The sequence below is a fragment of the Lissotriton vulgaris genome, chromosome 11, assembly GCF_964263255.1.
Source record: "Lissotriton vulgaris chromosome 11, aLisVul1.2, whole genome shotgun sequence".
NCBI lineage: Eukaryota > Metazoa > Chordata > Amphibia > Caudata > Salamandridae > Lissotriton > Lissotriton vulgaris.
The window spans coordinates 540,318,684-540,336,308 of NC_141699.1; the positions used below are offsets into that span (position 1 = coordinate 540,318,684).

The 17,625-nt window shown below is 45.6% G+C and overlaps 1 protein-coding gene across 1 annotated transcript in view; it reads right to left on the minus strand.

Moving 5' to 3' along the window:
• The window catches only part of AP3M2 (adaptor related protein complex 3 subunit mu 2), a 41,573-nt gene that overhangs the window by 19,584 nt on the left and 4,364 nt on the right, over positions 1-17,625 (minus strand). Inside the window, exons 2-3 of the mRNA XM_086943584.1 lie at positions 11,045-11,364; positions 161-332 (exon numbers count right to left, since the gene is read on the minus strand). Of these exons, the coding sequence (XP_086799710.1) occupies positions 161-332; positions 11,045-11,317 (445 nt within the window). The 5' untranslated portion in view covers positions 11,318-11,364. The remainder of the gene's footprint in view (positions 1-160; positions 333-11,044; positions 11,365-17,625) is intronic.

Consider the following 17,625-nt stretch of genomic DNA (forward strand, 5'->3'; position numbering starts at 1 on the left):
ACAGTTACTAAGAAGCAGGTCTGAAACGCTGTGTAAATTGTGTAGACCAACCAGCCCACATCTCTTGGATCCACGAGCCTGGCCCAACATTCCCAGGATGTATGCCTCCAAAGGCATAAAGTCCCGCTTTCTCCACCCTTGCGCTGTTGCGGTCACTTACCTGTGATGGTGTTGACAACGGTGCGCAGAATTGTGGGGGGTTTAATGAGCTCCTTCAGGATATTTGACTCTGTGGCCAGTGGGAACCCGTTGTCCAGCATTTCCTCCAGCACCTCGTACACAACCACAACATTATCCTTAATCACCACCTCCGAACACACTCCAAAATAATCCTGCAAGAGAGATGACATCACTAGTAACGGCAAGAGAAAGCAAGGAGGGACAACAGGATAGCTAAAAACCGACAGCGGAAGACAGTCCCAGGTGAGAGAGGGGATTGTGTCAAAACGTATTTACCTAAAACAGGGGGCACAGTCGAAAAGCCAGGACCAATGAAGTGGGGATGCCATGTTCAAAAATCATAACCTCAGACAACCAAATTAAAAAGCTTCACGAGTAGTCTTTTTAACCTTTCACAAAGGATGGGAAGGGCAGGTATCAACAGATGACGAAAAGATGGATTCCCAGAGAGGAAAGGACACCTTCTTGAGAGGATCCCTGCAATTTCCTGAAACTTTGTAACAGAACCAAAAGGAAGGAGGTCACAGAAGAACACAGGATGTGGTTCAGCACCACACAAACCAGACACTGTATATGGAGGTTTGGCCTGGCCTCCAGGGGCAGCTCCCAAGCATCAAATCAGGTTTGATCAACCATCTTCATTTAGAAAGTGCTCTGAAAAGAGTGTAAATTATAAGCACAATCCAGACAATAGCAAAATAAGCTACGGGGTCTCTGCAATGCAGTCCAAGGGGAGGCTCAACGGACAAGGAAGCCAGAATAGTCTTACCCTGTGAAAGGGACACACTACTGTATGTTCCATGCAGTATGTCCTCACATGTGGCACCACTTAATCATCAAAGCTCTCAATGCACACCACGTTAGCCCAAATAAAATAAAGGACCATGCTACCCAACCCACAATGTACACACAGTGGAAGTTAAGAACCCCTATGGGGAGAGGCCATGGAGATCCCTAGGTGGCCGCGAGTGTACACAATCTCATTTACCTCTCTGATCTGAGCTCTCCCTTCAAGGTGCTGCCCCTAAATAACACTTGGGGACAAGCACGTCCTGTCCTCACCGCACACAAACCACTGCAGAGGACAATGGTCCTCAAAGAGAAGATTCTTGGCAACCCTGACTCAGAGCTCATCATGCAGCTGCCACAAAGTCTCTGTTGATGCAGCTTCTAGTACATGGGGCTTTTTTGAAGAAGTGATAGCTGTGCATCACTGTCTATCACCCAGTCTCGGATCCGGCTTCAAATCAAGTGCACAAACTCCCAGACTGATACCACTCTCTCCCTGACGCACCTGTCCAAAACATGTGGCAGTGAGTATCTGGCATCAAGGTGCCTTTCAGCCCTAATGCGTTCTAAAGTAGGATCACTTAACAGGCTGATACTGCTTTCTAAATATATGAATTTACATTTGCAAATCAGTACACAAATTAAAACATTTGTGAAATCGTTAATATGATCGGGGATTCTATATTCCTTCCTTGTGTTGTAGTTGAATTTCTCACACTTATTAACCAATTATTTGCACATTCTGCAGCGGCCAAACTTGTGAAAATCATGTGTATATGATGTCAAACAATTTGCCACTATTCTTACCCTTTGACCTCTTCTACAAAAAGGAGAAGAGAGGACCATGGAAGGTGAAGCAATTTATGAGAATATGCCTTGTCTTGTTTCTCAGTGTCACTACTTAGAGACACACAAGCTACTATTCCTGGCTGTTGTGTCTGCTTGGTTCCTAGTATGGTCTAGTTCCCTTTTAATTAATTCAGTAAACCTGTTTGCAAATATAAATATTTGCTGCCTGCTTGGAATCTCGCTCATCACGCGTCAGTTTCTTATTTTTCATGTTTAATGCCTTCCTGGAAGTTCTTAATAAAACTTCCATTTCTCTTTGTGCAGCTTCTGTTAGACAGTTTAGCTTTATTTTTGACATCTACTTACGTTTATTGATGTCATGTTGTCATTTATCTCCTTCATTGTCATTAGTTCTGCATCTAGGTCATTGAGGTAGGTCTAGTTTATGAAACTGTAGGCAGTAGGGTGTCCGGTAAGCATGCAATCACCTTCTTACTTTCGTATTTGTTGAACAAATTGCATTGGGCATGGTTAAAAAAACACAGTTGCCAAACCTCCATTAAGTCTGTAAAACAGGATGCATCCATAAGACAGGAATATTTAGTGATGTGAATCTGCATTTTGAAATGGAAGTCTACGGATTATTTAAGTCACTGCCCCACAAAGAAGACATTTCAGACTATTTTCCAGTGATTGCATTAACTTTCTACCAACCTCAGGTAAATTAGAATTTTGAATGTTTTAACTTGTTCAGAGCTAAGCAGAGGCCAGATAAATCAATCAATGTCTTTCATGTAAGACAGAGTCACCTCACCAGGTGTGACCTACATGATGTAAACACATAAAGGAGGGGACCCCTCTAACGTTACTTTGAGGTCAGGAAAAAAGGGGAGAGAAGGTAAAAAGTACTAAAGAAATTCCCTCAAGACCTATATACTTTTAATTACCAACATGATTTGCATATTTCATTTTGTTCACACACAATAATAACCTCAAAACTAATGAAAAACATTTCTTTAGTATTTTATTTCATCATTCTTTGTTTTTCATTTTCATTTCTTATAGATTCATCATTCTTTGTTTTTCATTTTCATTTCTTATAACATCTTTTTATATATAGTTTTGTGCAAAATACATATTCCAACAAGTACAAAAACAATTTTATAATAAATAGCCCCTGACCTACATGATGTGCGCAGCTTGAGAGAGTACAAGTTCCAAGGATGGCCATTCAAACTCAGACTTTCGCAAACAAAGAGGACCAGACCTTTCTCTGTTCCACATTCTGGAGGCAGTAAGGAAAACAAGTCTTGTTTATGCATGGGGAGCAATCAAGGCCCACTCTATAAAATACGCCAGAAGCAAGAGATTTACTGATGAGGATGAGGAATCTTTCCATGCCAATATATGGATGACAGACATGCTGTGCTCCACAAAGGAGGGCAGTTACTTGTGAAGATCAGACACTATGGAAAGCCATGGAGAAAACATGTGTTGGTGATCTCCTGTATGCTAGTCTTTGACCGGTAAGGGTCTGTCTAACCTCAACCAGTATATGCACCAGTCTTAGATGGCAGAGTCTGGATGAAAAATCTCTGTAAATACATACCATAAGGTTGTTCAGCACGCACAAGGAAATCTCTAATGGATTGGGGATACTGCACTGAGACCCTGAAGTGTTCTTCTCCAGTGACTACCTTGATCATCATTACAGCAGCTTTTTGACACCGTGCCTTAGTAAGCATGAGTTCTGGCCAAAGTCAACATCAAACACAAATTCACGCTTTGAGGTGTGAAGCAGAATTCCCATAATCTTGGTCTCTGTGGCAAAGCAGCCTCTACTGCTGCTGGATGTCTTCAATTCCCATGTGCACTACATTGATCAGTCGGCACTGCATACTGACAACACTGTCACAGTGGTTGAGCTGAGATACCATGCAAATCGTTTCATATGTGGAAATAAGTTGAAAGAGAGCAGAAAAGGCTAGAATCACTAAAACTGAGTCAGGAACCAACACCATGAGTCATGTTGATTGCGTTTTCCAAAAACACAAAACAACCAAACAAAATAAGAATCCGATTGAGGTTGTGACAGCAAAACATGGTCATCCAAAGGGAAAGCCATGTGAACCTCACCATCAATTACATAACTGCAGATTCGACAGACGCCGGTTTGTTTTTCAAGCTTAGTCCGTACTCAAAGCAGCCAAAAATTCGAGCAACCGAACTTCAGATAAATTGTGACATTCTCACGCCATGTTGGGCTTAGTACTGGTATTTCTTCCATAGCACACTTTTTTCAAAATAGCGCTGGAGAGGCGCTAGGTGGCATGTCTGGCGCCATCAACAAGAGCGATGACATGTTCCTGAATATGTTGTTTCCAGAGACTAAAAGACAGAAGCAAATCAATATAAAGTACCAATATCTAGGTTATGTTGATTTGTATAGCGCACTAAAAACCTGCTAGGCGATCCAGGCACTTGTGCAGGTGAGTAGGTGTGTGGTTCCAAGCTGCTTATATGAAAAAAGGTCTTCAGTTTCTTGTGGAAATCAAGAAGTGAGGAGGAGGTTCTGATGTGTTGAAGGAGGTCCCTCCATGTGTTGAGTGCAATGTGGGAGAATGAGCGACCTCCAGTTTTGCTTTTGCGGATGCTGGAAATGTGTGTGAGGGAGATTGAGGCAGAGCGTAGGTGTCTGTTGGGTTGGTGAAAGTGTATGCGGCTGTTCAGGTATTCTGCTCCTGTGTTGTGTAGGGCTTTGTATATGTGTGTAAGAAGTTTGAATTGGCTGCGCTTGTAAATGTGGAGCCAGTTGAGCTTCCTGAGGTCCAGTGTGCTGTTGGTGCGGCATGGGAGGTAGAGTATGAGTCTTGCAGCGGTGTTTTGGATGGTCTGGAGTCTGTGTGGGAGTTGTTTGGAGATTCCGGCATACAGAGTGTTACAGCAGTCCAGCCTGCTGGTGATAAGTGCTTGCATAATGATCAGTCTGGAGTTCTGAGGCAGCCATTTGAAGAACTTTTGCAGCATGCGTAGGATGTGTAAAAAGTGGTTCACACTGCCTTTACTTGAGCCGTCATGTCATCTAGGATGACTCTTAGATTTCTTGCGTGATCTGGGGGTGTGGGTGCTGGTCCTAGCTCAAACGGCTACCAGATAGAATCCCATGAGGAGTCTTGTTGCTGAAGACCAGTCTGTCCGCCTTGTCAGAGTTGAGCTTCAGGCAGTTGGTTCGCATCCAGTCTGCTACCATGGTCATGCAGTTGATGAAGTTGGTGTTTGTCTGGTCTGTCAGGGAAACGATGAGTTGGATGACATCGGTGTAGGAGATGATGGTGATGTCTTGTGATATATGTAGAAGGCAATTCTTGTAAGAAATAGATATCCTAAGATCAAGCTAAATCGAAACTTCAAAATCACATGCCATGCAAGTTGTAGGTTCGGAAAGCACCAGGATTACAGATTCTTGATGGAATTGGAAGGTCTCCATGAACTCGTTCATGTAGTAACTAAAAAGGAAAATAGGTCCCAAAGCAGTCTGAATCCCTAGCCACCAGTGATGTATTTACAGTGGTGCCAACCAAGTTAAAACACCTTTTGACCCTCTTTAAGAATCCCACGTGTTAAAAGATCAGCCAAAGGTCACTAACTGCACTAATATCGAAAGGTGTAGCACATCTGAAACCACAGGTCAACATGTGAATGTCAGTTTACAGCAGATGATCTTAGCCTGCGGTCCACGGACTCCTGTAGACTGCAGGCATGTACTCTAGGTGTCCGTGGCGGTTTGGAAAATGTAATTATATTAGCAGAATAATGAAGTATATATAAATAAAGAAGCAAAATGAAAAATTTCAAAATTTAAAACGTTCGGTAAATAGGAAAGAATATAACATTGGAGGCTAAAATTACGGTGTTGTAAGCTTAATCCATAGCAGCAGTGTAATTACACTAAACATAATACAGTATGGGCCATCAGTGGCCTCAAATGAAGTGCTGCCAAAAAGAGAGCATGCATTAAGATGAATGACAAAGCGATGAGGCAGTCAAGTATATCGCTTTGTCTCTTAGAACTAAGAACCAAATTTAGAAACGCTCCAACCTTCCTATTAAAATGAAAAATTCGATTTTTCTATATTTGTGAATCAAATAAAATATTCACCAGTTGTGGGTTTGCTTGATGTATATTTGCTTCTGCATTTTTATATATTGAGTGTCAAATCATAGGAATGGCTGAGGGCGGATTTCTCCGCTTACAGTAATAACCCAGTGGAGGCGTGCCAAGAATCAAGTAATGACTCAGTGTGGGCTACAGAGGTCAGGAACCACTTTTGCACAGTATGAATTGATATCCTACGTCGAGGTTAAGGATCTAGCCCCAAGTTCTAGTTTTGACTTTTGAGGGGAGTAATGTGCAGCTGATTGCACCATCTTGTCCAATACCCTCTTTCAATGCCTTATGGTCATACAATTTGCACACATGGAGATGGGGTGGAATTACCTTTTGTGAAATGGCCATGCATATCCTGGCACACTCAAGTTGGCTCAAAGTGCGCGAGCCCCTTAAATTCTCCCAGCCTGGCACTCGAAGGTGCTCCGACTAAGCAAAATGCATTTGCCTGTAGACTCATGCTTGCTGGACTATCGACAGAAGCAGCCTCCTGCTCCCCTCCTTTCTGTCTCCTACAAGAAAGACCAACCTGCTTCCTCTGCACACAGAGTTTGATTCACAAAATGAATGGCTCTGGAAGATACTCAAAGGAAAAACATGTCAGCAGCAGAAACTGATATGTGAAACAGGAGACCTAGGTCTTCACAGTAATGAATAAAACAAGAGCTAGCAACAGATAGAAAAAGCAACACAGTGTGAAAGAACGGCATGAATAGAGACAAAGCGGGCGCAGAAGGGAGAAGTAGTGCTAAAAAGAGGGGTGATCAGGTTAACACAAAGAGTTGGTATACAAAAAAGAGTGATAGAAGGAGGGACAGGGGAAAAGAAATGCGAGAGTACAGGGGGTGGGGGAAAACCTGGAAAGAGTGAGAAGGAAATATATGGGCATGGTGGCAAAGGGCAAAAGTGGGATAAAGGTGAGAGCAAAATAGAGCGAGAGAGGAAGGTGGAAAAGAGGGAAACCGAGTTAAAAAGGTCAAAGGCCGTGTCACTAGTGAAAGATGGGTAAGAAGCAAAACAGATACAAACTAACAAAACAGCCCACCATGAGAACCTCCCCCATTGATTATCAAATATCACAGCCTTAAAAAACAAGGCACTGACCAGCCTCTTAAAATCGATGAACAATCCATTAACAGATAAAACCAAGAAACGCAGGCAAAGATCAAACACGGGATGAGCGTTGACTGGTGGACGTCGATCGGTGGCTGTTGACCGCATAGGTTTATGGCTAGGAGTCAGTGGCGATATTCACCGACAGGCAGTGCCTTCAACTCGTGTCATTTGGCAAGTATAGCATAAAAGAACCTCATCTGTGAACATTCCTGAGGAAGTGATTATACAGCCCATCGAGCAAGAAACGACGTTTCCCATGATTCCAGGCGTCGCCTGAAGAAGCTTTTCAGCCAGTCATGTGCCAAAGGTGGACTCTACTGAATCTTGGCAATAAAGGCAGTTGACTCCCATGTGACTAGATATCGATGTGTGTCCCACAACCAGTGTTTAAAATACAGTGTGCATGTACCTTTCAAACGGTTGTGATTAAAAGATTCTGCTAATGACCATGAAGACTCCTGCAGAGAAGATCATCCACCTTGTAAAGATGTTTACACAACAGCGTTACTTCACTGGTGCCAGCTACCTTGTCATCCAAAGCAATACTTAGATTGTTTTTGTTTTATTGTGGAACTTCCAACAACACCCTTTTGGTTTGCAGAATATATATTGGGACTGAAATATGCTTCCCAGCTAAGATGAGTTTTGGGCTCAAACACATTTGCTTCGTTGTGTTGCCTCAGAAGAGCTCATGAACTTGGAGGCTGCTCCTCGTTTTCCACCTCTAAGCACCCAAGACTGTTCCATCTCTGGTCCCTTCTCCTATCTTTAGTAGAAGATGCACTATACCCCTCGCGGGTTGCTATAAGGTCAAGCCTAGCCAATCTTTTGGTATTGCGCAAATTACTGTTTGAGTACAACTGCATTCTTATTTTGGGAAAAATCGCACATTTTTTCAGGAACGTAAGAAAACAAAAAGTGGCTGGTGGAAAGTGTCACTCTGCAAACGGATTTTGTACACCAAATTTGAAATGAAATTAAGTATAAGTTTGATAAGACATTATTGGTACAACTAATATAATTTCAAGCCATTTTTATTGGATTAGTGTTAATGCAAAGCTTTTTTCAATTGTGAAGGAAATATCATTAGTATGGATTGGGTACGTATGTGAAAGGCCACAGGACTTATGTGACAATCAGCGATGGCATTTTCTGCGTGACTACGGACTTACCATGCTTGTCATGTAGTCCATCATCTGCAGCATAATGTGCATGTTTCGACAATAAAAAAGTTTGATTCTCAAAGAGACCAAAAGTTATTAAGAATGTGTGACACGCATGGTGCTGCACAGTGCCAAACATTTTGCAGAGGTAACTGGTCACATTTGAGTTGCTAATTGCTGTGTTTAGGGATTAAACCATTGCTAAAACAGCATTGTGTGTTAAAAAGACAAAATAGCGACATGATACTGCCAGAGAACGTGTCGCCTTATGCCCCAAAATTACTTTTTCTTGACACATAATTTACTGAACCCTGATGCATAATTTGGTCCTCGATTGACACATGATTCCAGTGACCGTAAGTATGGTCATGCTGATCAAAACCAATTGGTCTCATTCCCTTACTTTTATCACCACCCACTCCTTCACTGATCTCCCAATCTACCTTTCAGGCGAATTTCTGTTTTCCCCAGAGTCTTTTTCTTTGTTGATTTTCTACGTTGGTGGTGATCAGGTGACCTCCCTTTCTGCCTCTTTAGGCATCTTGACTGTCCCTTATTCGGATGCAAGTGTTAACTTTGTTTTTGTTGTGAAGCATCTGTTCGCCTACAGTCGCTTCTACCCTCAGGCCCCTCTGCTGAGCACTAGCCATAACAGTACTAAAGCAAATCTTTAAGAAATGCTGCTTCTTTCCTGAGCGTAGTACATGCTTGCAGGGCACAAGTCCTAAAAAAAATTTAAAAATTTAAAAAAAAAAAAGAAGAAGTGGGGTGGACTAAGCTAGTTAGGCAGTATGCAAGTGATATCACGGCGCACAACATCACAGCGTACAACATCACGACGCAAGACATCACACATGGTATCATATGACTTGACATCATAGAAAGAGGCATCACAAGACACGACTCTACAGGAAGTGGCATCACAAAAAGTGACATCAGAGCTAAAGCCCTCACATATATGTTTAGCAGGTCTACCATGTGTACGTTTGAGCACATTGTGAAGATAATAGCAGTGAGCTATGGTAGATGATATGCGACTTCAACACCTTGCAATACCCCAGTTTTATGTAACACATCCTGTACATTCATTTACAAACGTATATAATTTATTGTACATGTAATGAGCGCGTGTTGATGTAAAGCGCTCTGACACCCTGCATTGGGGAGAGTAGGGCTTTACAAGAAAAAATAGTGGAACTTACATTATTTCACGCCTCCTAAGGGGAAGTAAGCTCTATAAAATGCAATTTGTTTTCTGTAAATACTGGCAAAGACCAACACATCTGACATTCTTACAGTGCATGCATACTTCCTAAACAGTGACTGAAAAAAAGTGAAAAGCTGCCTCTCAAGTCTGTGCTAAGTGCTAACAAGGTGTGAGCCTTTGTTTCCCCTCCATTTTATTTGCATCAGGCGTGAGGCTCCCGATGGCTCCCAGCCAAGAGACTCAAACAAAAGGAGGCCTGATGACCCCTGCATTCGGGTTTGTTATAGGCACAGCAGTTATATTAAATAAGAACGCCCCGTTCCTGCCTGCACGGTGTTGCTGGTTGCTGATGGAAAGCAGACAATGAGCAGGCGCTGCTGAAGGTGGAAGTTACACGGGGATGAGTTTAGCACATTATTCAGTGAGGTCCACATTCGTGCACCACCGACTCGTGCCCTGCATGCTTGTCTGAGTGACAGTACTTGCTAGCTTGCTACACATAGATGTTCACCTCATGCACAATCACTCATTGTTCCCCTATTTGGTGCCACGTAAATGTAAATGTGTGTATACTTGTAAAGCGCACCATCACCTAGAAGGTATCTTGGCGCTGTATACCGCTGTGGAACCCTTCCTGGCTTTCCCTGTGAGATGCCCCTTACTGGGCACCTCCAAGGTGAGGCCAGGCATCCTTGCGCTTTCGGGGCCGTTGTAACGGTCCATGGAACACACCTGGCGTACAACAGTTTTAAGTTATAAAGGTGTATATTTAAATAGATTTGGAGTCAGTCAACAGTTTACTTTCCCGTAACTGCTGTTCCCCAGACTGGCCTTTCACAAATCCTCGTTTACCAAGCCTGAAAGTCAGGATATGGAGACAAGAGAGAGGCATCTGGGAAACATTTCCAGAATCCCCAAAACAATGTCTTACTCTCTCCCGAAGAAAGACAATTTTGAAACACGTGTTCAAAGGTACACAGCACTGACTGCACCAACTATGGTGAAAACTACAGACGTTTACTAAAGTAGGTGTTACCATGCACTGCATTTACCGTAATGCATCCGAGAGTACGTAGTGCTGGGATGCGAGGTCGTGTGCTCCCTTCTCGCTTTGTTGGAAAACTGTAACTGCCTGACCAAAAACAACAACTAATAAACATCTGCAAAAAAAAAAATCATGCCTGGCATGATACATGCGATAAATGAAACAGGAGACTGATGCACCCTCATGCACGATGTCATGCTGTTTTGACAAATAAATATAGACCTACCAAAAAATCTGGACAAAACAACCTTAAGCATAGCCAGTTCTCTCAGCATTTGCATATTTTGTGAATATAAAACATAATAAAAGGCATAATTGTGTTCTAATTCATAATTGTACTGCAATGAATTAAACAGTAGAGAGAGGCCCTAGCAGGTGTAAAAAGATGGCAAGGTAGAACAAAGACTAGGTAAAGCAGTGCATCCCCTCGTATCCTGAGTCTATTCCACAAATGCCCCCCCTTACCAACTACTCATGGGGCGACACCACCGAGTGTCCCACTCTAGCTCTTGTCTCTATCCGTTTGCCTTATGCTGAATCCAACGGTCTACCCCACTCCACTCGATAGCCACAATTTGTGAGCTCACCTGGAATGTGTCCACCACACGGTGCAGAAATTCGATGGCAAAGAGAGGAGGAACCTCGGTCTGGATAACGGCCACAAAGAAGATCTTGTGCCGGTAGACACTCAACAGGTAATGATGGGGGGTGGGAATCACAGGAGGCACGTTCTCGGCCTCAGAAGCCCGCTCCTGAGCCTCGAAGAAGTAATCGCAGACAGAGCGGCTGACAACGCTCTTCCAGTGTTTCTCCAGGAAGATGTCCCCCGAAGCATTGATGAGGAAGAGGCTGTGAATCATGGTTGGACTACAAATGACTCCAGGGCGAGGTGCCTTCGGTCTCAATCCTAAGGGAACAAAGCGATTCATGTCACGTGAGACAGTCTATAGTAGTTGCACTGGTGACAAAGGGGACATTCCATTGGAAGCATTACAGGGCACGGACCACAGTAGCAAACATTGTTTTGTGACACAAAGGGACATCATAGTCTTTTCAAACAACATCTTGCCGGTCCCTGATCCTCAACCCAAGCCCACCAAGCTTATTTACCCTAACCATTTTCTCCATCTCAGATACCCACCTATATGTACTATGTACTTCTCTTAACTTTGTGCGCCACGCTACTGCTTTGTAGTTAGGTTCAGTCTATGCAAAACCCATAAATACACAGGTGACGGGGAAAGAGTCTTTGGTAGAGAGGAGCGTGTAATGTTTATTGGTGTGGATTAGTACTACTGAGATGGTTAAGGGAGGTCACAGATTCATAGTGGAGCACTGCATTCAGGAGAAGAGACTCCACGTGCTTAATAAAAGGATGATAGTTGCATGAGGTAGCCACTTGCTATAAGATAGAAATTCCTCTTATCCAATAATACGAGTTTGTAACTGGAATACTAGGAGGCTTGAGACTTTGATCACTCTTTCAAACTCTAGCCCTTCCTATTCCTCAGAGTTAACAATAGCAGTGTTTGCTGTTACAAGGCCTTTTAATGGTGTCAGGAGCTAGAGAACCCAATTTTTGGTATAAAGCACACAACCACATGTGCTATTTCTTTACTGTTCAAATGTAAGAAGAAAACAGAATACCCACACCCAAGAGATTGAGTAAGAATAATCGGAACTCTAGGACTGTGTGTGTTTGCAAATAAATCGTTTAAGTGTACTGTTGTAATCTCCACTGTTGAAAACAACATTTGGAGTGCCCATTTTACACAGGCGGCATTTTATGGCCTGGTCCAGGAGAGGTTTAGATTATTTCTCTCAGACTGAGTTAATAACATTCCTGCCTTTAACATATTGACCTTACCCACTCATCTGTGGGATTCCACAGGAGTTTATCTTCAGCCTCTGAATCGGTCAGAAGTGTCCATGTTTACATTTATATTGGTGATATTAAGATTCTCTTGTGGCTTGTTGGCACATATCTGTCATCACACTCACATGCCAACAATGTGTGATGGAGAGCCAGGATTCATGGGAAGCAATTTGTTCATTTTTATGGTCTGGATTGACAGCATAGCTGTCGCTAGACAATTATGTGAGAATCACCAGGAGAGGGGCATTGGCTCCGCCCAGATGTTGGGAGCCAGGAGTACATGTTTTGATTAAGCAGGAGTTGTGAGCTTCCACAAAAAAGGGATTGCCCTCCATGCAGTTGTGATCATTTGTTTAGTTAACCAGTTGCCTGAGGTTTAACTTTCTGGGGCACACGAAAAACATTGTAATGCTATTGAAGTGTCTTAAATAACTGGACAATTTATGGTGGTTTTCTCTGGCAGCAGCAAAAATGGGAGGAGGGCAGTCATTAACCTACATGAATTTTTAGGTCTGTCTCAACAATTTATTCAAAACATCTATTGGCATTGCCAATGCTTCTCAGAGGTGGGGGGGGGAGGCCCTGTAGGCTTGAGTCAGGATTGAGCCAGATTCCTGGCTCTAGCTCCATTTGCGGTCCTCTTGGATTCTTGAACCCAAACAAGCTCAGCTTACATTTTGCTTCTGCCTGCCAACCATGCTGCACCCTCATGCATCAAGAATTAAAGCCAAAGGAGTGACCTTTGATGTCAAACAGAGGAGAGAAAGAGATACTTAGCTTAGAAGCTAGGAGCTGAAATTCACAATGTGAAACAAGAATCTATGGGCTCAATCGTAGCTTTGCTGCTTGACCCAATTATGTGATCCTAGGGAAATATTTTATTTCACCAAACCCTCTATTTCTTCATTATCATACATGAGAGCACCTTCAAATAGGTGAGTATAGGATATGCCCTGTACAGAACCTACTTGTCTTTGATTTAATAACCCCAAGACCAGGACTGGAAGAATATCCTTCTCCTCCCTCGCTGCTAAAATCTGGAACACCCTGCCTCCCCACCTGGGGCTATCCCAGTCGCTGACCCAATTCAGGATTGATCTCAAGACTTGGCTCTTAGACTGAACCTCAGCGCCCAGTTGGACCCGCAGCCCCCCCAGTGCCTGAGACCCTAGTGAGTAAATAGTCACACTTAACAAATACTGATTGATTGATAATGTTACTCCATCTATAATAAGAATCTACGCCATATAGGGTACATATGACAGCTGACTTACCTCTAAGTTCACTACTGACACTATCAGGGTGTTGGCAAATGATGTTTCTAAGTTAATTTTTCAAAACTATCACTAATAAATACTTCTGGGAGGAGCTACGCGGGCATCCAAGATGGTCGCGTGAGCAGAGAGCTCCCGAGACCCGCGCCGTCCTCCTTTATCTATCCTTCACCTATCCTGGTCTTTTTGACGGGCTTTTGCAGCGCTATCATCGCTGATGCTACTGATCCTTTTCCGGTCGAAATCGGACCTTGGGGACCATTTTTCTGCAACTTGGAACTTTCTGGCCTGCCCGCGGGCGCGACCGGGGACTTGGCTGCCCACTGTGGCCGACCTGTAATTGAACAACAACGGCTGCCTGGCATCTGGCCCGCCGGAGGTGTATTGCTTTCACTTTCGGTTTCCTTCCCTTTGTTCCTGTCTCCTCCTACTCTGCCTCGCCTGCTGCCCTCTCGGTCTGCACGATCCTCCGTTGGACTGGCAAGGAGGCCGCGACACCTCTGTCTCAGTGGCGCATCGGAGTTTCGAGACTAATCTACCTGCTCGTCACCTCCTTTGGCTAACCGGCCAACTCTGAATGCGAGATGGCGACGAAAGTGGAGGCCGAAAGACGCCGGAAGGCTGCGACACGGGGGGGGATCGATCCAGACGAACATGATCGAACGCTATACCCAGCCGAGAGGCTCCCCCGGGGCCGTATGCATGGGTGCTGAAGGACTTCAAACGGACACATCGTCTACGTCGGAAGTGTCGCTCCAAGACCTTATGGCTGCCATCACTGGACTCAAGGCCGACATGGGCCAACAATTCGAGGCCGTAGTGACCAAAATAGACACGGTGGCGGTGGATGTGACTCTGATTCGAGCCGACCTGGCCAAAACAAATGAGCGGGTGAAGGCACTGGATCTTAAAACGTCGAGCCTGGTGAACGACATGGCTGAGGCGCAATCCGAAATTGGCAATCTGCGTGCATCGCACGACCTACTGCTCAAGCGGATGGAGGACTATGATAACAGGGCCAGGCGGAACAACATACGCCTTGTCGGAGTTCCGGAAGGCGATGGTTCGGTAGCGACCGATCTTTTGGTCGAGTAACTAATAGTCGCCCAACTGGCTCCGGCAGGACTTAGTAAGTTCTTTGCCGTGGAGCGCGCCTATCGTTTCCCCGGAGGTCAAGTGAAGCCGGGGAACCCGCCGAGGCCTATCATTGCCAAGCTTTTTCATTACCGGGACAGGGATGCTATCCTCCAGGCCGCCCGTAAACATGGTCCCCTAAAGTATGACAATAACTCTGTCTCCATATATCCCGACTTCACTCCTCAAGTGCAGCGGCAAAGATCAGGTTTCCTCGGAGTGAAGCGTCGCCTAAGGGACCGGGGACTGAAATATGCCATGCTGTTTCCGGCCCGGCTCCGGATCGAATATCGGGAACGTGCCTATTTCTTTGATCAACCTGAACGTGCAGCCGACTGGTTGGACTCGTTGCCGGCAGATGACTTTGGGAGCGGAGGCCCTGGTGGTGCGGAAGGTGGTGCAGCGGCCCAGGAGTAACAGATGCCCTGGAGGTTCCGATTGAGACTATGCAACGTACTGTACATATTGACTTATTCCCTAATGACTCTGCCCGTGGCGGTGCGGTAACGGGCGATTTCTCCCTTCCTCCTCGGGGGGTTCTTTGTGTAGAAGTATGGGGCGACAGGCACACTGCAGTTGGGGGTGGCTTTTTAGTCAGCAGGGGTGCAGGGAGGGGGGTGTTGTAACGGGTTTGGGTTCTGGGGTCGGTGTTTGGGGACTGGTTTGTGTTTCGTTTAATTTGTTCTGTTCTTTGTTTCATGGTATTTCATATCTTGCAATGACTGTTCATAGTGGGTCCTGCTGGGGGGTGGGTGTGGAATGTTTTTGCCGTAATGGGGGGGGGTGAAATGCGGATTCTTTCTTGGAACGTAAATGGTTTGGGTGACAGGATTAAGCGGGGCATTGTACTGCAATTCTTGAGGCGCCACGCCCCTGATGTTGTGTTCCTTCAGGAGACCCACTTGATTGGTAATGCTTGCAAGGCCTTAGACCGCCGGGGTTATCGACTGGTTGCACATGCGGGTTTCACCTCGGGTTCCCGGGGTGTGGGTATTATGGTAAAGTCTTCCCTTGCTCTTGCTATTGATGATGTTATCCTTGATGAGCGTGGGCGGTATGCTGCTGTTTCGGGGAGGTGGGAGGGTAAACAGGTCGTGTTTGTTGTTGTCTATATCCCCCCGGGACTGCAGGCTACCACTTATGCTGATTTAGGCAGGACTCTTCTTGGGCTGCCAGACGGCTTGTTGGTCCTGGGCGGGGACTTCAATTCTGTCATGTCCGGCGACTGCGACCGACTACCCCCTAGAGTATTGCTGCAGTCCCAGATGTGGCTCAGTGAAATGGCTGACACTTTTGGCTTAGTGGATGTCTGGCGCTCACTACATCCCACGCTCCAACAATACACTTTTCACTCTGGCGCGCACGGCAGCCTCTCCCGTATTGATTATTTTCTTATGTTAGCCTCCACTTTGTCCACTGTTCGTGAGATTCGACATCTCCCCCGGGGTATCTCGGACCACTCCCCCCTGCTGATTACGATTTCTGTGGGTGGTCTGCATGGTAACAGAGTTCCCCCGATCCCTCCCTGGCATTTTAAAAACCCCCGGCTCCGTTCAGACTTGATTAAGGCAATAGATTGCTATTTTTCTGAGAATCTGGGCTCTGTCACTTCCCCCACTGTTCTCTGGGAGGCCTTCAAGACGGTTATTCGGGGTTCCGCCCTGTCACTCATTGCCACTGAGCGTAGGGTCAAGAGGGAGGCTGTTGTGGCTCTTGAAACTGAAATCACTGCGCTTGAAAGTGAGTTGGGTGGGAATGACACGCCTGCACTGTTGCACGAATTGGAATTGAAACAAGCAGACTATAAGGCCTGTGTCACGGATGCTGCTAAATTGATGCGGTCAGATCAACTTGGTCGACTGTATGATGTGGGTGACAAGGCTAGCAAGCTTCTTGCGTGGCTGGATAAGACTGAGCGTGCGAGTCGTGTTGTTCCCTCCATTGTTCGTGATTCTGGTGTGACTGTCTCGGATCCGGGTGAGGTTGTTGAGTGCTTTGTTGACCACTTCCGTATGGTTTATACGCCTGTTAGTGATCGAGATGAGGCCGACTCCAGGTTCCTCCTGCGTGACATTGCCCTGCCTACTGTGTCTGATGCGGACTGCCTCGCTCTGGAGGCCCCCTTTACTGTCGACGAGATTGCCCTCGCAATCCGTTCCCTTCGCTCGGGTAAGGCAATGGGCCCTAACGGACTCCCCATTGAACTCTACAAACTTTGTCCCGACAAGATGGCCGCCCACCTGCGTCACATGTTTCTCGAGGCGGTTGAGGCTGGATGCCTCCCCCTTGAGCAGCGCCTTGCTACCATAGTGGTCATTTATAAGGACGGCAAACCTCGTGACCGTTGTGCCTCGTACCGCCCCATCTCCCTCCTTAATGCGGAACCCAAAATCCTTGCTAAGGTGCTGGCCAATCGGATGCTTGCTGTGATTTGTGATTTGATCCACCCGGATCAATCCGGTTTCATCCCTCACAGGAACACTGCTCTTAATTTGCGTAGGCTCCACAGTGTCCTCGCGAGAGCTTCTGTTCTCGCCGAGCCAGCAGTGATCGCCTCCCTTGACGCCACGATGGCATTTGACACCATTGAATGGCCCTACCTATGGGCAGCCCTCGCCAAATTTGGCTTTGGCCCCAACTTCATCGCATGGGTCAAGCTTCTTTATGAACAGCCGCTAGCTCAGGTCGCGGTGAATGGGAGGTGCTCAGACCCCTTTCCCTTGGGCCGTGGAACACGTCAAGGATGTCCCCTTTCTCCGCTTTTGTTCGCTTTGGCACCTGAACCTCTTGCCGCGTGGCTCCGGTGGGAACCCTCGATCAAAGGGATCCGATGGTCCCCTGACCTCGAGGATCGTGTCTCCTTGTATGCGGATGACATCCTCCT